Consider the following 22,599-nt stretch of genomic DNA (forward strand, 5'->3'; position numbering starts at 1 on the left):
CTTTGAAGAAGGGTTATATTGACATGAATTCATTGGTGGTTTGATTTGGAGAATAGGCTCTGTTGCTAAACTGGTATTTTCTTTCTAAACTCACTCTTTCTCAGCTTACTATAGATGTACCTACATCCTCATTTTCATACCTGTCACTATCAAGATCATGGGCTTCCACTTCATATGTACATGAACACTGCAATAATTTTTCACTGACTGCCTTGGCAGCACATGCCTGTGCATTCTGGGCTGAATTTGACTGTGTGTATAATGGCAGAAATGTGAAGCCCAGGAAAAATACAATTAAGCTTTGTGCAGAAAGCCATAAATCATTGGCACTGTCTGCTTTAAAAAAAAAAAAAAAAAAAAAAAAAGGGAAGAAAAAAGCCTGGTTATATTGAGCATATTTTTTTGCTGTGCCTTCATTAGGAGGTTAGGCAACAGATGACAGGATGGTTGTTAATGCAGGTTTCACTCTGTAAATTTACCTTCTGTCATCTTGGCGATGGTTTGCAAAATACCACATAATTAGTGATTCTTGACTCTGGTACATACTTGCACTCTTGAGAAGAAAGCCAAGGTTTTATAGAATTAATAAAGGAAATTTGACATGCTGGTGTTCTGGAGACCTCTAAACACACATGTATGCATGTGTATGTATATATGTATGTGTAGGCATACACAGACAGACATAACATCCATGGCTTCAGTTTTAGATTAGACATCTCTTGTCGAAACAGTTTAATATGAAAGAGAAGTGCTACAAATAAAGTTGAAATTGCACAAATCTATCACAAAAATGTTGACAAGATTAAAAAAAAATTGATACAAAGTATAGTTTTGCCCATGAGTCCCTCAAAACAACTTGAAAAAATAAAGCAGCAGAAAGGGGAGAAGAGAGAGGAAACTGAAAAAGTAGCTGCTAATGACTTTACTGACATACTGTTAAAGTATGGCTTGCAGAGAAGGGTGGAAAACTATTTTAAGTGACTAGGAAGACAACAGAAAGCATGTAGGAAACCTTGGTTTAGTCAGTCTGTATTTCACTTTATTAAAAAATGCTTAGCTGTTCATCTCGGGGTGTGGGGGGGTGGGGATTAAAACAACAGTGGTACAACTTCTGTATAGAATTGCTGATTTTGTCGTTAGGAGGCTCATCTCTTCATTACCACTCTCAGCAAATCATTCTAAAAGGTTGTCTCTCCTGGGAAAAAAAGAGATACCCATTCAAAGAATAGTAATGATAGATTTTTACCTTTCTTGCTGGTTTTGTGAATTTCGTGTCTTTCTTATTTTTCAAAACATAACTATTAACTTTCAATTCATTAGATAATTTTGTCACTCAAAGCTGCTTACTTCTTCAAGTGTGAAGATGGAAGCAAACATTCCCAAATTGTAGAGGAGACTTAACAGTTAATGAATGTAACCATGCGTTCTTTGGGTCTAGTTTGCATCGTTGGTGTTTTTAAATGAGGTAGCACTGAGATTTAATCAGAGCTGAACAGTAGTCGTGGCATAGCAGCTGTTCAAGTCACAGCCAAGTCCGTCTGACAATTGCTTTTCCACACCTTCAGAGAAACCAACACAGTTTGCTAACTGTCCTAATATTTTGAGCAGTCATAAATTTCTTCTGAGCATTTTCTTTTTTTAATCTTCCTTTTTTTTTTTAATTAAGGTTACAGCTTTTGCAATTTAGTAAGAATCTCAGCTATATTTTCAAATAAATAAAAAGGTTGAACTTCATTCAAAGGGAATCAAGAGAAAACAAAACAAAATCATAGAGCAAATGGAAAAAAAAAGTGTATGCTCTTAAAGATACATGTTTCTCTTAAAATGTAGAGTTCTCTTATTCCAGTCTTGTGATTTTATCAGGCCTGTGACTCAGAAATTTATTTATTTATTTATTCATATTCTAAGTTCTTGTTCTGACAGATTTTGCCTTCCCACAGACTACCTCCCATCTGTTCAGGGTAATGGGTTTTCTGCCTATACACAGAAAGGAGCATATTGTGGGATTTGAGTGAGAAATTTTACCCAAAGAAACCATTAGTTCTTGGAGTCTACTTAAATTTGGTTGCCAGGACTACTCCACGCTAGGTAAATAGGATAAAAATTTTGATGTCCTCTTGTAGAAAATTGAGAACTATCGCCTGCCTACAGAAAGAGAAGAAAACGTGTGTGAGAATGAAATATAAACTTTGTATAAACACTGTGTTTGTGAAATGTTCAGGCTGTCTAGTTTTAAATATGTGGGTGGAAAGAAGGAAAAAGGAATAACAAAAAAAGTGTGAATCTGGGAAAGAAACAAAAAGTTATATTACATTTTCTAGGGGATACTACAAAAATAAAAGACTCTGTAAAGTCTAAATCAAGTGATATATACAATATTATCTCATAATAGAATGGACGATTTATCAAAATACTGTAAATTCATGTGATTTTGGATTAAGCCCTTAAAAAGTACTTTCTCCACACTGACAAATCTGATAAAGATGCTCAAAACACAATGACTTGCATGTGTATCAAAAGCATTAATTGTTTTAAGACATGATCGCTACTTTTGAAGACTGTTTAAAAAAAAAAAAAAGAAGTAATTTAGTAGCATTCATCCTTGCTGTTTCTGTTGCTACTTAAATCCTTCTCTTCATTTGCTATGTAGCACTCAGTGCTTGTTGTTGTTTTCCAACTAGGAAATTAAGATTTGGAGGTTAGCAGGTGGTCTTTTCAGTCTCTCTGTGGTATCTTGAATGGTGTTGGTCTGTGCACTGGTGAGAATGTTACACCAAATCATGTTCCTTCCAGATTTTAAGGTTTCTGGGAATAGACGCATAGCAGGGCTCTGCTATTCAGTATTTCTGTTCTTTCGCCTTAAGTTATTGAAATAGTAGCTCTTTGGCTTGTGTTTTAGTAAACATGCTATATTTACTAGTGAGGAGGAAAGTGAAATGTGTTCTGTGACAGAGAAGGGGGAATGAGTGCACTGTGTCTCACCCTGAAGCATTAATTCTGTAGAAGTTACGCACTGTACTTCTGGATGAGCTGCAGTACCTTGCCAGTGTAAGTACAGACTATATGCAACATCTCCGAGGGAAAGAACAGTATTAAGTCCTACCAGTCAGAAGCATCTGCAGCAGAAAGGTGCAAAATATAGCCTAATTTGGACAAGACTGTGGAAGAGTTTTCAAGATTTCTCTAACTGGGAATTGTGTGTTTGAATGCACAATAATAAACTCTTGTACAATTTTCCCTTCTTCCATACATGGTATAGCTTTATATATGAGGTTTTCCATACTGGGAGAGAGAATATTTTGGGGAATCTAATCTAGTTGTTATTCTTTTTAGTAAATAAATGTGCCTTTTTTTTATTTTCATTTTTTCAGTCTCTCAAACTTAGGTAAATTGTAACAGCAAAAGTGAGCGGGGACTTTTTTCCAGCACTTTAGCCTTGTTTCTGTTTAATTTGTTAACAAATTGCATTGTGGCCTGGGATGTGATAGGTTCGTTTGTTTTATTTTAATCTAATGTACTTTTTTCCCCTGAAGTTGGGATTTTCTAGAGCTTCAGCAGTTCACAGAGAAGTCTACCCAGCAGATGGCAGTGTTTAACCAACATATAGGTGGAAACCTGCTCTGGGTTTGTTCTGTATAGATGGCAGTTTGTGCAGAAGCCCAGATTCATTTTCAGGGATTCGTTATTACACAAACATAGGCATTGCAGAAATTCGTTTTGGTTTGTTATGCTTTCCTTTTCTAGCAAAGTAGTGAAATTGGGCATCCCATTAAATTTAATGAAATTACTGAAGATACGAAATAATGTAAAGTGCAGAATTTCTGTCTGAAGTAATTCTTCTTGAGTGGACAGATTTTGCAAGGCATTTGGAAGAAACATCCATAATCATTACAGCCTTTATGAAAAGTTTTTAAGAATGTTTTTGGTTGCTCTTAAATCTTGATGAAAGCAGCTGTCCTTATTCACTGCATACCATTAGTGCATATTATGCCAATATATTAAAAATAAAACAATCCACTAATAAAAGTCTTTACCAAAAATAATATGCAAGATTCTGTTTGTAACTCAGCAGTCTGAATGAATTTCTTTTGAATTTACTGCTGGGCAATGGAACATATTGAGCAGTGTATGAGAAAGGAGAAACTCAGGCTACAGGAGCTTAAAATGAAATTTCTGAGCATAATGCTCATCAGATTTGTTGCTGATTGGTACAGAAAATAGCTTTTGAGGATAAAAATGAGCTTCTGAAGTGGCATATACAGGAAAAAAAGATAGAAAATGCTGATCTTAAAAGTGGTCACTTTTTTTTTTCTGATTTTTTTTTTAAAGTGCTAATTGCCATATCTGCAAATCCTGGTGACTTTGTTTTCACTGAGCCATCAGGAATTTAGTGATTGCTTGCTCATTTTGTTCCTTTTTTGTTTGTTTGTTTTGTTTTCCTATTTCACAACTAGAAAAAAGAAGGATTTTAGGAAAAAGAGTGGCAGTCTGCCATTATGTGTGAGTTTGATATGAGAACTGTCTCAAAGCAATCAGTGATATAACTACAGACTAATTTGTGTTGATATGGTAGCAAACTAGAATGAGTGTAGCAGCATTTCTTTCTTTAGATAACTTAACTTGCAGTATGAATATCGTGGGTCTCAGAGTCTGAAAGGCTTTCAACACATCCTGATTTTTTGTCCCAACAGACCTTATTGTAGAATAACCAAGAAAACATTCATACTCTGAGTGGTGTTATTTGTTCATATTTTGTTTACTCACTGGGATGATCATCCTTGCCCAGAGTCATAAATTCACTAGCAAAAATATTTACCAGTAACTAGTTGCAGATTTTGGATATTACGTAACAAGGACTTGCACATGCCTGCTATTTAGCTCTTTTCCAAATGGCAGTATCTTCATGGGAAAAGTACTCCTGTCTTTTTCTCTAACGACTCCCCATCCAAATGAATCAGTGCCATGGACTGCAGACTTGTGGTTGCCCAAGGATCCATTAGTGGAGAGGTGACTAGTAGCATAAGTGAGCCACTTCCCATTAGGGACTGAAGTGGGTGGGTGTAGCCCACAAAATGATGTAGGGCTGGATTCAGTTCATCTCTTGGGCATCCTTGACTAATGTGCTCTATGTTGCCAACTACATTTAGAGTGCTCTTTCCACAGCACAGCTCCTAGAGGGAAGATCTCTTCAAATCTCTGACAACTTGGAACAACCTTTGCTATTGTGTGCAAAAGAGAACAGGTCCTGTTCTCACCCCTATAGACCCTGGAGGAATTAATCCCATAGATGTGAATTATTCAGTTGTGAAATTATTACAATAATGCTATGTTTTAATATATGTCAAAAGAGAATGCTTATTTGTGTCCTAGTTATTTTATGTCTGCCAAAAAATGGCAGTGACTCTCACAATTATATGATAATTAACAGCATTTAGCTGTGGGAAAAAAAAAAAAAGAAAAAGAAAAAAAAAGAGATGAACAGTGCTCAGCTGGGAAGGGGAAGAGAAGTTGGAATTCAGTTCTGCGTTCAGCAGATGCTTCTGCTCCTCACAGCTGTAATGTACTGCCAGTCAGCTAGGCTCTGGACTGCAGGGGGGCTTGCAACACTCCCTCATTAGATTTCTGCTCAAGAGGTTGGCACACTGCTGAATTTCAAAATCTGAAATTTGAGGTACTGCATGCTATTGTGTGTAGCTCCACTTTCAGAGCTGAATACAGCCTGGGTGCAGTACAGACCTTGCACAGAGTAGCCTGTGCAGCTGTACAGCACACATTGTGGCAGTGTAGGACTTACCTGATTCCAGTCTTCATTAAGCACTGAAAATTCAGATCAGTTTTGTTTTACAAATAAATGAGGAGGGCGTGAACAATTGTGGGATTTTGTATTAAAACTGTGTAATATGACCAAAATTAATATATCACTCATGAAGATTTTTTATTTATTAATAAATTTGGCTTCTAATTAGATGCACTGTAAGCAAATAAAGTGTTCACACAGCTGCTTACAAAACCCCCAACATGTCAGAGAATACTTTCATGAAACTTACTATCATATATTTTGGTTATGTTTCTCATCTTTAATAGCCTCCCCTTTATCACAACATCCTTGTCAGGCCTTGTCAGGCTTGTGGTATGTTTTGTGTTACAGATTGCACTAGACTTTACCTGACTTTTAGTTTTTCAGACTGTTCCTGGACAGGAATTGTTAAAGCCCATACTTCCAAGGTCACCTTCATTTAGAGAAGGGGTGGATGATGCTTTCAGGCTAGTGTACTAGCTGTGGTGCCAATTTATTGTAGAGAACAGATTCATTCACCAACTTCAGCAGTGCTTTCTCTGCATTTCTCAGCAGAGAAAATTCTATTATTCTCTAATCCATAGTGGGAAGCTGAGAGTCCTCAGGAACACAGGCTCTTAATTATTTGACTTCTTAGATTATTTTAATATCAATAAAACAGATACTGATATTTTAAGTACAGACAAAATTATGTGTGATTATACTTGTAAGTATACCATTAAAATTAATTTTTTAGAACATACTTGGAAAGCTTAATTCTGAGCAGAAGAGACAGTTCCTTTTAATGAAAGGGTTGGAGTATTGCTAAAATGTATTCCTTGCTGTATTTTCAGAACAACCCATTTGTGAACATTATGTAGGAGTTAATTAGAAAGTGTTATTCTTTCAGGTCTTACTAATGTTATAGCATCCAGTTTGTAACTTTTTCTAGTGGTCATTTGTTAGGAAAAAAAGTCCTAGTGTGTTTAAAACTATGACCAAAGAATATAGGAAGGTACATGAAACTGGCAAATAAATAAATAAATAAATATCAGCTACCTAGTTATTGGCACAGAAAGTCAGAATAGTATATATTCCGTATTATACAGCATTGCATTACCACCTCCAACCAGCAGGGACTTTTGCCTCATTTTTACATCCCAGATGCTGCACGTAGTAGAGCAATCCAGCCAACGATAAGAGGAGTTCTGGTAACCTGCTGCACCATTCTGTGTATTTCCCTGCAGAATCTGGCATAAAATGTGATTTAGAAACAAATAAACAAAACAGAAACTGATACTGGCAAAATTATTTTCTATTTTCCTGGTAACCCTTATTGTCCTGAGAATTTTCAGTATAATGTGTTTCTGATGGCTACTGTAACTCCAATATCCTGAAGTAATTGTTTTTTCATGGAAACATGCTGGACCTTCCTCCATAGCTAGTGGGTATATAAAATGTGTTTTTCATTCTGCCATAATAACTGGTAAATTAATAGTTTTGTTCTGTTGAGCACAGTGCATGAAATTCTTTACTTTGTGGGGGGCGATTGGATTGGAGTGTACCACCCAGCTTTCTGGTGCACTGGGAATCTTAGCTTCGGTTAGAAGAGACTCTCAGGAAGCCAGTGGAGACTCAGTGTGTGTATTCTCCCTCACAGATACATGTGCAAAAAGTACCTTAATGTTATTCACTAATTCAAGTGAATAAAAAGGGAGGAAAATAGAAAGCATTAGCAGTTACTAGTAATTTAATCCATTCAGACATCAGTGATAATTGGTTTCCTTGTGTGTTTTTTTTGTTTGTTTGTTTTTTGCTAACCCTGTGTTAAATACATAGAGACTGTTCATATTGTTGTTGTTAATATGCTTTCTTTAGCAGATCTAAAACTAAGTACAGGTAAGTTTTATACTATCTATCATGCATAACATCCATAATTCAGCACAAATATCTATGTAACTTTAATGATAATGAAGCATTTCCTGTGTTCACAGCTCCTGCCTGTGACTCCTACCTGGCTGGGTTGATACCAGTGTAGAAACCTTAAAAGACACAAAAACAAAGAGATGACCATGGTTCTATATTTTTCTTTGATTGGTAACACTTTTTTAAACCAATCTGATATATATTTATTTCTACAGAAGAGGGCAGCAAAAGCCATATACTTTCTTTACTGCATCAATGACTATGAGCTGTAAAGACTAGGGTTTCTAACTGATCTGTTCGGAGAAACAGGGCAGCAAACAGTTGTCTTAAATCTAAAGATAAGTTACACTTACATGAAACAAAAAAGATTAAAAAATCAAAGACGTTTACACTGACTGTTTGGAATCTTGATGTAAAGTATTCCTGTAACACAAAGTAAGTAATAGAATTGTAATGTAGACTCCAGGTCTACATGATGGAAGTGAAAGGATCTCTGAGCCAAAGATCAAAGCAACTGCCAATCCGTGAAAAATCATTTAATCTTTTGCTCATTTAAATCTAATTCAGAGCTGGTGAGGCCACAACATTGTTGAATGGGTGTTAAATGCTTGTTGGGGTCCAGCTGGAAAAAAAATACTCTGGCTTGCCTGTACCATCACTGTAATTCTCTGCAGAGGCCACGTTTTTTGATTGCGTTGTGAGTGTTTTTGTGTGTGTGTATTGTGCGTGTGTGTATATAAGTACATGTATATCTCCAACAGGTTATTCTGGGTCTTATAGTAATCTCTTCTCCTCCCATTGCCCAGTGCTTCCCCTGAGTCTTGTCCCTGTATGTAGGGCTGAAGATTTATGATATATGATGTTATGGTTGAAGGTCTGATGTTGCACTTAATCTCGTTTAACTACGAGCTGCGGCTGAAAGGTGTGCATCTCTTTCTCACATTCTCTCCAGACATATATGTATCTTGCATGCTTTCCATTCTCTCTCTTACCTCATGTTGACTTAAAAAAAAAAAAAAAAGAAAAATAATAAAAAGAAATGCTCAGAATCTCATCTATGGGTTGAGCACAGGGGCGAAGCTAGCCGGAGAAGTTTTTAAGGTACAGATTCTATACTAAGTGCAGGATTCCCAAAGATGAAAATTCAAACATGATAGCCCAGCATGTTATATATGACTATCACTTGGTAATGTCTGCAAACATAGAAGATTCATATATTCTTATATCACATGCAGTCATGCATCTTGCTGAGAGGCATTTAAAACTTAGAGCCTTAGAGATTTCAGTATAAACAGAAAAAATTGAAAGGTAGATAAATTTCTGCTGAAGATTTTATCAGTAGTATGGATTCAGTCTCAAAAATTCTTTCACTCCAGGCTGTTTTTTATGGCATTTCAAATATTGTCAGGAATTACTTTCTGTTAGTGTATCAGTTTACTTTCTTTACCTCAATGGGAAAAAGCAAAGAAAAATATCACTAGATGTTATTTCTTTTTTTTTTTTCTATTAAACTATCAACAGCAGCTGCCTTGTGTGACATTTTTGCCATTTATTCAAGATAGAGTGCATTACCTTCTAAATAGTAAAGTTGTTTGTTAGCTGTTTGTCCTTGTTTATCTTTGTTGTCAACAGAGTGAGAAGTTGGAAAGAGTGGATTTTTTTAGTTGTTAGGGACTTGGAATTGGCAAATTTAACTTTATTACTCTAGCCTGCAATATTTTTATATTGACTTTTATTTACATAGATAAGTTTAAGGAACTTATCATAACTGCTGCAGGTATGGAGTTTGTCTTATAGTCCTAGGAACCATTAAAACATCCAGCAGTATTTAGAACAGTAATATTTCTTAATATCACTAATGATAGTTTTCTGTATGAACGTTTGGACTTTTTCTTCAACATACAAAATATTCTTATGAATCTATACTTGGGAATGTGTAGTAATTGTTTATTCCAATGAGTCTAACAGATTTGGAAAAGGTTATATGTTGCATCAAGTATGAGGTCTTCTAGTGATTATACTTTAAAACGTTTAAAAATACTTTCATTTTTCATCTAATTTACAAAATAAACCCACAGAAATTACATCGTGACTATAAGTCTTCCACAGTATTGGGCTAATGGTAAGTATTACATAACCTGAGGTGTGGGATTTTGAGACAAACAGAAAGGCAGTCTAGCATTTGGTCATGAAAAAGTACTTGTTTAACCTTGAGTGGGCAGAAAATTAGGCATTTTCAGTAAAGCATGCTGTTCTGAAAAACCAGCAAATTTAAGCTCAAATTAGAGATTCAAGAGTAGGAGGCATGTTCCTCTTGATTAGAGTTCTAGCAAAAATACTGTATTCAGACACAGAACAGAGTGACAAATAGAAGGGCTCCTGTTTAAAGCAACAGAGAGGTGGTTCTTGGGTTGGCAGGTCTGTACTGTGAAAAAAGAAAAATAGTTCTGTTTTGTTTAAATCATCAGAGTAAAAAAGATGAATATTCTAATATATGCCAAGGAGATAGGATAATTTGTTTAAAAAGGAAAAAGAAAGAAAGACTAGTAATAAATTATGGGGAAAAAAGTTGGAATTGAATCAGATTGCAGAAGCCTCTGAAGGTGCTATTCTGAAACAAACAAAAAAAACACCACTTTCCAGCAAGGGGGTTACACAGCACAGGAAGGGAAGTGGAATATTTGCCACTTAATAGGCTTGCATTCTGTATTTCTAGGTTGTTTATTCTTTTTATTATCATTATTTAAAACACTTTTAGAGTTGAATTTCTTTGGGCAGCTTCTCTATTGTTTGGGCAGGAAAATCCTCTGCTGAAAAATTCCTTTTCATGAGCTTGGCCATCACCCATAAAGGGGATGAGGAATGGTATGACAGTTCAGTGCCTCTGCAGAGGAAAGACTGCATGGAGGAGTGAGGAGCTCTGGTTTTTAGGATATATTTAACAGAAAGTTCTTTGCTCCAAGTTACAGAAGTCAGGGAAGGAAAGCCCTGCACCAAAGCGGGATTGTTTCCTACAGATGTTTTGTACTGCCCTGTTAACTTTGAATTGCTCAAGTAACTGTGCTTCCATGCTCCCCAGTATAACTGGGCAGATCAGCAAAGAAGAATCCTATTAGCTTGACGGAATTATCTGTGTGAAATGTTCTAATATTGCTAGGCCATCTGAGATGACTTCATCGTGTCCTAATATACAGTAGGACCACAAGTGTTTGGCTTTATTCCTAATAATTCTCTTTGCAGGTATTTTGATTGACTAGGGTGGCAAAAATCTTTGTTGCTAACCAGACTTGAACTTGAAGACTGGGTTTGTTTTCCCTTCAATATTTTCTGTTCTGTGTCTGAGGCTAGTGATCAAGGCGTTAAGTTCTTGGAAATCTGTCTGCTTCTGTCACAGTCTGCCAAAATCTTTACATGCATCTGGTAATTCCAGTGAACCAGTTATTTGAGACTGCGATGTATGTGTACGTTACCGTTCTCAAAGTTAATTAAGCTGTTTATACACATTGACAGTCTGCAATTTGTGTACTCCAGAGGGTGCTACTGTTCTAATTGGTGAATAAACTTTTGCCCAGTTGTAGTAAACTGGCAATATTAATTATTTTTGAGCATACAAAGCTCGTATTGATGGGAACAGAAATTAGCTCCCACTGTTCAGGCATGCCCAGAAATCAGTGCTTAAGCTGATCTGAATCCTGTGTACATTGTACAGAAATCAGACTACCAGTGCTGTGCTAATTGAATAGAAGGGCAAATTGCAGTGTTTAGGAATATGCAGAGCTGTGTAAGTAAGAGACTTACATACATGAGCAGTAGTTTGTAGGACTGGAACCCATTCTTTTGCTGGATGCATGCTTTTGACTTTAATAAGGCTGTTGCTGGTAAGCTCTGTTGTGGTATTTAAGAATGAAAACTAAATTGGTGTAAATCTATTGCATGTTAGCAAATGATTTTCCTGTTGATTTTTTTGCCAGCTGATGTAGCACCAGTGTTAATGCTTTGTTCATTTACATCATTGGTTTCATGGCATAGTAAGATATCGTGGAAATTTATGTAGATGCGTAGTTTGAGGGAAACATTTCAGGCCTTTTTCATATATTTGAAACATTTTTATTGCTCACTACTTTATTCATTGTCCTTGCCAAAGTCAAGTAGCCTGAGTTCATATATGGATGTATTTATGGCAACTGTATGTTCTATAGTTGGTTAATTTTAAATGTGCAAGATTTTATCCAGAAAATGAATTGCGAAGCAATAAATGTATAAATATTTCACTTATTTTGAAAAGATTCTGACTACAAGAGTTCATGCTAATAGCTCTAATAAGGAGCATTCATAGTAGTACCTGATCATTTTCTTTACATTTAGGCTTTGGAAAGCAACTGTTTACACAGGGACTTTCATATGAATAACAGTACTGCTTTCTTCCCTTCTCTTCCTTACAAACAATTCAAAAATCATTCAGCAATGGGCAGCCAAATGTTACTTGACTTGGGGCACATTTGTTATATTATCTTTAATCATACTGACAGCTAACCTTGTACTCTTCTCAAACGCCTTGACTAGAGATTCTGAGCATGAAAGCATTATGTCCTTTCTACTGAGGTGCTCCCAGGGTTGATACACAGGTATTCCATGCTTGGTACTGAGAGTAATAATGTTTAACTGGAATTTCAAACTATGTTTAAGTGATTTTCTTGTAAAAGAATAATGCCATATCATTTTGTTTCCCATCTTCCCTTAAAAAAGGAAGGTAATTAATAAGGTAATAAATGTCTTTATGATAAGACTGTAAATAGGAAAAAAAATCAAGCAGGGTATGACTATATTTCCTAAGCACAGTAAATAAAATGTAAACTAGGTTCTATTTCACAGCACACTCCTACTAAGAATATCTCTGAGTCTTCTGAAATTAGATGCATGATTTTTTATTGTAAGGTATTTTTAGAGATATCTAGATAAATTCTTGCAGTTTGTGGCTCAACATTTGGAGAATATTATTGAATATTACACATTTTTATCAAATGTGGGTTAATGCTAATTTGAAATTAGGTCTGTCTGAATGTTTAAATGTCACATTTGTTTTCAAGCCCCAGATGGCATAACTTTATTACTTACTATTGCTGTTTATTTTCAAAGCTGAAGTCATTTGTTGAAATGTGAATCATGCCAGAATTTAGTTGTTTAAAGGTTGTTTCATCTCTAAAGGATGTTGAAGTAGAAAAAGTGAATTTCAAGGGATAACATTTCACTTTAACTAATGTTTGGAGCATATTCCAATAAATGCTTAGTGCCAAAGAACAGAGGAGCCTCTCTTTGGCTCTTTGTAGTTTCTCAGTTCCATTTCCTGTCATGAAGAAGAAATCAATTGCTGATATTTGTTAGGGTAAGCACTGTGGGAAGTTTAGTCTCTCTATATGGTCAAGTTACCATTCAGAACAAATTGGGAAAAAAAAAAAAAAAAAGATGAATGCTATTTCTTTAAGTTAGATTTGTTATACAGTGTATTTAACTTCTACTTTTTTTACAGGCAAAAATATGTGATGTTATCCTCAGTAGGCACTTTCTATAATAAAACAGTGGATTTCAAACTTAGTATCTCATTTGTATTAATTAAAAGAAAACAGTATAAACCAATAATGCAAACATTTTCTTCATTTTTATCTTCTTACCAACTGCATATACATACAGAATTAATTGCTGAACAATATTTCGATATGTCATTTCATTATAAACAGTTTCTTTGTTTTTTACCATCAGTTATGCAAAATATATAAAATATCCTTAAGAAATATGTTGCCTAAGGCAGTGTTTTCTGTTGATTATTATGAAATTTAGTTCTTCTAATGCTGAAACCAATGGTGAAACTCTTCTCGACCTCAGTGGGAAAAGGATTTTTGAAAAGTAACAGTGAATTTTTTTTATTATAGAGTATATGCTACTTTCACTGATGAGGTAGATTTAGTTGAGTATAATAAATAAAATAAAATTGAATATAAACATATAAAATAAATTAAGTTGAATAAATAACATTTTGTCAAATGTTGAAATGGACAAAATAACTTTTTTTTAAGCACTTGCAGTTGCTCTGTTTTGTTTTATTTTTTGGATGTAGAGCAGATTTGTGTTTGTTATTAATAAAAGTGGGAAAGGTACTTTAAACTTTGGCTTGAATAAAGAAGTTACAGAGAGAGACTGATACCCTTTTCCAGCTTCAGAGTGTTAGAGTAATTCCCTTTTATCAACAGGTTTTTATTTCATTCCTGTTTTCTCCAAAACAAATAAATGCTAGATAAGACATAAAACACAAAATACGCTGCTTGTGAGGCCTGAGGTTTGGACCATTGAATTCAGTTCTGTTTTACCAAAGCAATCACAGTGCATAACAGTTGGTAATCTCTCTTTCAGGGTAATTACACTGCCACAGTTACAATCTAGAAGAAGCAAAACTATTTAGTAAATCGGGCACTTGCAAATTTAGTGACAACAGTCTCCAGTACCTATGATACTTCCTTTAAAAACACTTGAAAGTTTTTAGGCATAACGTTTCCAATAAACCATTTTTTCTAAATAAATTAAGTGGACAAAGATTAGTGTGAGTGGTGTTGCTTAGGATCTTGTTCACATTGAAGTGAATTTCCATTGATGTTGTCGGTTTTAATGCAAGCAGGATTGCATCTTGTTAATGGTACTCATACTAGTAACTGCGAAATATGTATTTAAGTACACGTTAGTATGTACTTCATATTGGGTGATTGCAGGTGGAATCCCAAAATAGTATGTGATGGGATGTTAAGGACAAAAGGATGATAAAGGGGAAAAAACGTGTATTGGTAGATTCGCTTAGTATATATGCATGTTTTCAAGACGCTGAAGGCCATAAAGGAAGCTTTATGCAGCTACTGATTACAGATATACGTATCCCTGATTTTCTGTCTCTCTTCTTTCTTGCAGGGCCAAGGCTTTTCGTGGAAAAAAGGTTCATGGAGAATATGACATAAAGGTTGAACAGGTAATTAAATGACTTAATCTGAATGTTATTTTTATGTGTTCGTGTGTATGTATACACATACATGCATGTATGCGTAAATAGGTACGTAGTCCTTTGTACTTCAGTAAAAAAAAAATGCAAATTGAGTAGAACACTAAAAGGTTGAATTTTATTTGGAATTTCAGGGAGTGAGGCAAAATTATCACTGGCACTGTGGATCCAGCTTATCTAAATCACTTTAATGCTACAATATCTAGCTTTGCACTGTTCTCAGCTTGGAACTGCTTTGCAGGGATTTTCAAGAGTATTGAGAGAGAGGAAGAAGGAGGCAAGCTATTTTGTTCCAAAATACCATTCACATCTCAATCAGACTGTGCAGTTGACATCACGTGCACTTTAATGCTAGCAAATGCTCTGTGTAAGCCTAGAGTTTCCTTCATAAGGTCTTTGTAGGACCAAAACCACCTTTAATCAGCAATAGATTGAAGGCTTCTGAACCCTATTAATCACTTTGTAAAGCATCAACACCTTTACTGTTGTGTACAAATAAATTGAGTTAGTAACTTCAGTGTTCTTTTCCTAACACTGAAGAGCATTATTTTATTTGTATACTGCTTACAGCAACCTACCTATAATCTAAAATATTTTCTATCACATGCTAAGTTTTTAAAGTATTAAATCGATACTGTGAATCCATGTAATTTTTTAATGTAATAAATGAATGTGAGAGATTAGTTGTCAATCTTAATTTTTAAATGATTTATTAATGTTGTCAGCATTTATGCAAATATTTTAATCTCTCATCGTTTGCACTGATTTTACAATAGTCTTAAATCTGCTCTTTGCGTTTAAAACATTGATCCAAGAAAGTATATAAATGTATAAGATTTAATGAAGAATCATCCATGCTTGAAATCAAGCACGTACTTAAGCCGTTCAGTTGGAATGGTGGATAGAGGAGTCAACACTTGCCTTAAATGAACACTAATTCTGAAAGCCTTACACAGATTTTACATAGGAAGGCCTTCAGTGACACCGTTTTTCAAGAGGAGACTAATGAGAATTCTGACAGTCTCTATTCTGTACTAGTGTCCAGAATAGCAAAGACACTTTTATTTATCCACTAGAAGACAGTTGGCTGCATTTCAATTATTCTGCTGTATAATGTTATTGTAAGGTGCTTTGAGAGTCTAAGCTGATGAAAGACTGTGGATAAATGAAAAACATCCTGTTCTTTAATTTCAAATAACTGTAGATTCAGAGTATGGAATTGATTCCTTTTAAATGCCATATTTGCAATGTGAGAAGATACTTTGAAAAAATTCTTTATTTGTGAATTTTGCATGTCAATTGTTTAGTAGCACCCGATCTTTTAGGAAAAAGAGTAAATGCACATAAAAGAAATAGAAAGGAGTAAAATATGTGAAGGAAAGGGAAGAAAAAACAAAACACACTAAGTGTGATAAGAAAATATTCCGTTTGTCATATTTACCTTAACACTGCTTTTGTGCTATTTGCTTCAACATGTTCGGTAAATGTTTGTTGTGCCTTGATTAATTTCTGTAGTGCACCATACAAAGGAAATATAATCTCTGCTACCCTACAGTCTTTGTTTATGTATTTTTTTTATTTTCTTTCTTTCTTTATATTTTCTAATTTGTTCAATTGCTTCATATATGATGCATACCATTGGATTAAGATCCAGTTAAGAAGATCCTCTTAGTACACGTTGTGTTCCAGTTATATATTGTCAGCTGTTCAGATATTAATACTTAACAGAAGGGATTTAGGAAAATAAAGGTAAAATAAAACAGACGGACTAATGAGAGTCCTCTTTTCACAGGCAGAATTTTCAGAAATCAACTTGATAGCCCATGCTGATGGCAATTATGCGGTAGATATCCAAGTATTTCGGAATGGCACTAAAGTCGTCAGGTAAGAAAACTAAATATAATAACAGCAAGAAGCAATAGGTTTTGCATGTAATTTTACATGCATAATATAAATGTACATGTAAAATGTACTGAATGTTTGGTGTTTTTTCTTGCATACAGTGATAAGGATTTTTGATAATGCAACACACGTTGATCACTGCCATGAAAAGTATCTGATCAGTGGAGTAAGTCATGTGACAGGGCCTCCCACAGGCAGCAGCTCTTCAAGAGCTGCTCCCATGTGGGTCCGTACCATGGGTTCCATCTGTCAGGAGCAAACTGCTCCAACATGGGTTCCTCACAGGCAGCAGCTCCCCCCACACCACCCGCTGCTGCGTGGGCTCCTCTCCATGGGCTGCAGCTCCCGCTCAGGGCCTGCTGTTTTCTATTGACATGGGCCAAGTCATATCAATTCTTTCCAGATAGTTACTGTAACATCACTGTTTAGATAATTTCCTATTAGGCTGTTTTGTTGATAAAAGAATTATTCCAGTGGAAGTCAGGGGTCTTTTCACTGCTCTTTTTTTTTTTTTCCCCTCCCTCCAGAGAGAACATGTACAGCTTTGCAAATGTAGAGAGGGAAACAGGAGTACATCAGGGCAAAGTAAAAGATTAATTTACATTAGGAAAATTATTTCAGGCAGTTCTATATGTTATGTAACTGGGGAATTACTTCGATTTTGGTCAGTGCAGTTAATGGTTTAAGTGTAACAGTTTGGCTGAATGGTTGCATATAGAAAGGTAGATCACACCTCTGACAGTGACCTGCTAGTTTCCTACTTAGGTTTATCTTCAGGAAAGAGTAAGAGTTCAGGGAGCTGGACAGCATACAGCATGTCTAGTGACTTTGTGTTTTTGCTCAACATCTGTCCAAATAAAAGACTTGAAGATTTTTACTTTTTCATGTAAAAAAAAAAATCAAGAAGAAAAATATTGAAAATAAGTGTACTTTATGCTTTAAAACTCATAGCTTCTTAATCTCTTGTGTGCTTTAAAAATATTGCAGCTTAATGTAACAACCACTTATGCCAAATCCACAAGATTATTTCCTTAGAAGAGTAACAGATCTGATTTCCCCCCCCCCCCCCCCAATGAATGAAGTTTTGGAGCCAAGAAATCTTGCTCCTTAATGGCTTTGCTGTAGAGAATTTTCCAAACAGAACATAAGTATTGATGCCCAGTTAGCATCTCAACATGTCAATATTTAATGAGAGCTGGGAACCTCAAGGAAACAGCATCTAAAAGGATGTATATTTGCTGTTTAAGAGAGAGGGAAAAAAAAAAAAAAGTTAAAACTGCTGCTTAGGTTAAAAACAGAGAAATCTTTCCACGTCATCAGGCAACTCTAACAGTGAGGTAATGCAGGATTTTATAATATTATCACTTTTATTTATAATCAAATTTATTTAACCAAATAAAGCTACCTGAAGTTGATATTGCACTCATTTTTTGTGCAGGATATTTGCATATATGTGCATGCTTTCTGGTGTAAGAGGGATAAGCAGACATGATGGGAGTGGTTCTACGTTTGCATGACAAATAACTTTTCTGGAGATACAGAACATGTTGGGTGGGGGAAGATTTTTCATAAAAGTTCTGAGTTCTGTTTCTTCAGGTATCTGCAAGTCTTTACGTTGCTTTAAGCCTTGTTGGTTTGTGAAATTTGGTGTATTTGGTACCTGAAGCTTGGTGTATGGTTCTTGTGCTGCTAAAGAATGCAGAGATACTGAAGGATATTCAGTTAAGGAAGTTCTTTGAAAGCCAGCATTAACTATGGGTCAGACAATAGCACGTTCCTTTTTTTTCTGTCTCAATTGTCAAGAGAAATAGGAGAAATTTCTGGTCCCACTGGTGTGAAAATTTATATTGAGTACAGACTGTAAACATATTACTAAAAAGGTTTATCTGAATACTGCGATGAAAATTCTTATGTTCTATTGATGTGATGTCCAAAATGACTTTCTATCACAGATTTATGAGCAAAATATTACTTAATAAAATCATAGAAATTCCTGTGACAGAATTTTGCTGACTGGGATTAAGAAGAAAAAAAAAAGTGACAGACAGTTGCTCCACAGTTATACTTCTTCAAGAGATTGATAACATTAAGCTAGTTAGTGTTTTTTCCACCTATAAAATTTGAGTACAGAGGAGAATCTTTCAACGTTCAAGTTTGAGCGAATTCCACCTGTACTAGGGGCTATCTCCTGTTGCATTATGTCTTATATTTTCTGTAACCTTCTTAAACTAGATGTCAGTTCTTAAACTGGATGCCAAATGTCACCTTACTTAAACTAGACGTCAGAGTTTAAGTAAGGTGAAGATGGTGCCAGACTGTTCTCAAAGATGCATAGTCAGAGGACAAGAATCAATGAATTTTGCGACACAAGAAAACATGATTAAATATAAGATGGGGGGTAGTGTCTTGATCAAAAGTTGAACTGTGATTACCTCCACTTCTGGTGATCTCTTTTGCAGGCAATAGGATTGCTTCATCTCTTTCTTATTGTCCTTAAAACACTGACAATAGCTGTGAAAGAAAAAACATTCCCCAAAAGCAAAGCATTAGAACTTGCTTAAGCTTCTGGCAGAGGTGTTTGCCTGCTTTATCTTTAATTGTCATTGCTCAGGAATCAGTATACATAGAAATAAACTAAGAAATACTCAGAATTTATAAAAGTGATGTATCTTTCAGTGGCAAAACAACCTGAAAAGCCATGATAATTTGTCTCTCTACTTAATGGAGTCGCAGTATTTACTAGATGCTGTTTTCAGAAACAATTTGAGTATTAATTATTACCAATTTTCCTTGCTAGGTCATTCAGGCCTGATTTTGTCCTTGTTCGACAACATTCATTCAGTATGGCAGAAAATGAAGATTTCCGAAACTTGATCATTGGGCTGCAGTATGCAGGCATCCCTAGCGTCAACTCCTTGGAATCCATCTATAACTTCTGTGACAAACCATGGGTGGTAAGTCTTGTACTGAAAAGTTCTGGTGCAGGCTTAGTGACTTCTGTTATTTGCTTGTTTAATTCCTGCTTGTCAATATTGAGTGACAAACTGCAAAGTCACAGAACAGTGAAACAATAGTGAAAGAAATAAAAAGGAAACTAATATATTCTATTATTATTATTATTTTAGTTTTTAGTTTTTTTCCAAAGAGACAGTGTTGGCAGTGTGGAGATGGAGAGAAAAATATGCACAGTACAAATAATGAAATAAGTGAGGAAACTAACGGAAAGCCTATCCGTTGCTAACATCCTTCCTCAAGTGAGGAACGTGTATTTATTCACAATTTGTGTGGGAAAAGTAAGCTGAGAATATTTCTCATATTTGTGGCTTTGAACATAATTTAAACAGACTTTTAGCCAGTATTTTCCTCCTGCCTGTGAAATTTTTGGGGATATGCTTCAGCAAGGAAATCTGAAGCTATTAGTTTCCTCATCTGAAAGCTCTTTTCATAACCTTGTGCATATGAGGTAAAAGTTAGTCTTTTTTCAGTTACACCTAGAATAATGAGGCACATTGGAGAATCACTGATATTTGCCACTTTTAGTGTAGATGCTAATTCAGCTTTTCAGTACATACTTTGTAGTGATGAAAGTAGAATTTGATGATCTTTTTCGTTCATACTGGACTAGACCTTAGTAGCAACAAGTTAAAATGCAGTGCTGTAAAAGATGATTATGGATGGTGCAATCATTTTGTTTAATAGATGTATTCAGTTGCCCAAGAGCTAATAAAACTTTAAAGAATACCACTTGTTATAAATAGCCAGTGATTCATAATTTTTTTCTTTTGATTTTTGGGTAAGAAAATAAGACTTGTCAGTATTTTTCACACCAGAAGAAACTTTTACTGTAATGCTTTAATACTTTTTATTGCCTTGAAGATATTTATTTTCTCAGATTTACTTTGAAAACCCTTATGAAAAATTGTCAGCAGGTTTTCATATATATCTCTTGCAGCTAATTTTATCACATTTTTATGTTTCAGTAATGTACAGTGGGGAATAAATAATTAATAAAGCATTTATAAGTTTTCATAATACATATTGTACATTGCTGAAACCATTATTTTAGTACATCACATTTTATATGCTGTGTGGCATTTCTTAATGCTTTGATTCATAGTATGCAGTAAAGTTGGGCAATGAAGCAGTAACAGTAGCATATATATGCAATAACAATGCAGTAGAGAGAAACTGAACAATTTCTTCTTTTAATATTCTTCTGGTGGCATTAACGTCATAGCTGTTCTTCCACCAAACCAAGATATGTTTCTTACAAATGGTCTCATTTCACAGAAAATCACTGTGCTGATTTTTTAGTCCAATAATAACTGGGATTGATTGGGTGTTATTGAAATATTTGCTATAATAGTTGCCACAACTGCTTATCTTTGATTTTTTTCAAATATTTTCTTTTTCTGCTTAAATTTCTGTACTTTAGCCAAGCCTCGATATGAATGACATTAAACTATTTTTTCAGCTAAGCTTATTTTATTCAAACATACAGAAGAATGATATTTTTTCCATTGAGATTTTCCTACCTTGCTATTTCTACATCAAAATGTTTTATTTGAAATAGATTTTGCAGTCTCAGCAAAAGTCCATTTCACATCTCTTGGATACTTCCTCCCTAATAAATATCCTAGAGAAATCTTAAGGTATCAGACAGGTCACATGCTTCAAACTAGCATTTCATGTTTTAATTTACTGCTACAGTTCCCTTCACAGAGGTAGTTTTAATTAAGGTAAGTAATAGAAAGAAGGCCTTAATTCCACATTTTAAGTACATGTAATGATAAGGTAAGCCTGCAATCATGCAAGTGATTCCTATTATAAATTTATATCAGGACTATACATCAATTGGATCCTACTTTAAAAGAATACAGACTTTTAATTTGAGGACAAAAATAATTTCTGTACAAACACAAGGGGGCTTGTTTGGGCTTTTAACTTGGGCTTTACTGACTTCTGTTCTCAGTGGTACAGACATCTCCCATTATGTATGGGCATATTAATCCTAGACTGTTGTGAAACCTTTATCAGGTTTGGGGATGGTAACCAATGCAAGAAGTCAGGTAAACATGTTTCAATTAATGTTCAGGGTAAATAGTTAATGGGTAAAAATCTGTTGATTCTTTGATTCAGCCAGTTTCACGAATGTTCAAATAATGCAGCAGAACTCAGGGACTGTTAGTTTTGCTAGTATTATCTTCTAGCTTGTTAGATAACATCTAACTCAAACATGCTACCTTGCCTATGTAAAATCCCTGCAGCAAACTGTAGTCTAGTTTTAGATGCTTTTCATCTTAGGGTGTGCTCCTCAATCTGTTGCTGCATGCTGGCATTATGCATACAAACCACTGATGCCTATAGCATGCTTCTAGATGTACTTCAGGCAGGTAAATCAAGAAGTGATCCCCAGTGTTAAAATGGCATGTATTTAAGCTGAACTAGAAAACATAGTTAAATTGTAACTAGAGGGAAAAAACAAAACAACCCAAAAACTAGCAGAATTATTCTGTTATTTCCTTGCTCAGAAATGAGTTCAATATATGCAGCACTGTTTAAAGATATTGAACCACCTACTACTGTAATATCTTATACACAGAACTTCATGCTTGGGTGAAACTGAATTTGTATGTTTGCAGATAAATACGTTTTCTTATTTAAATTCTTGTCTTTTTCATCATGGCTTAAATATCAGAATATATAGTGATTCTGATTACATTTTATGTTACTCAGTCTTAACATTCATATCAAAAGAAAAGTAGTTTCCACTTCATACATATATGTATTTTTTGTAAAGTACATCCTACTGTCAGAAAGTATTTCAGAAAGCATATTCAGCACTCATGAGTGTCCATGTCAATTTTGCAGTAGTGCGAATAAGCAAACATGCTTAGACTGACTGATAGATTAGGCCCATCCTCTTCATAGCACATGAAGGATGCCTTTCTGGATG

The 22,599-nt window shown here is 35.0% G+C and overlaps 1 protein-coding gene across 2 annotated transcripts in view; it reads left to right on the forward strand.

The window, feature by feature from the left end:
* SYN2 (synapsin II) overlaps positions 1 to 22,599 on the forward strand; it is a 176,904-nt gene that overhangs the window by 51,022 nt on the left and 103,283 nt on the right. For both annotated transcript variants that reach the window (XR_013955728.1, XM_080606754.1), the window contains exons 2-4: positions 14,654 to 14,711; positions 16,534 to 16,625; positions 19,441 to 19,597. Coding sequence is in view for 1 of the 2 variants with exons in the window: in XM_080606754.1 (XP_080462880.1) it covers positions 14,654 to 14,711; positions 16,534 to 16,625; positions 19,441 to 19,597 (307 nt within the window). In the remaining variant the exon portion in view is untranslated. The remainder of the gene's footprint in view (positions 1 to 14,653; positions 14,712 to 16,533; positions 16,626 to 19,440; positions 19,598 to 22,599) is intronic.

The sequence above is a fragment of the Anser brachyrhynchus genome, assembly GCF_964034855.1.
Source record: "Anser brachyrhynchus genome assembly, chromosome: 10".
Lineage (NCBI taxonomy): Eukaryota > Metazoa > Chordata > Aves > Anseriformes > Anatidae > Anser > Anser brachyrhynchus.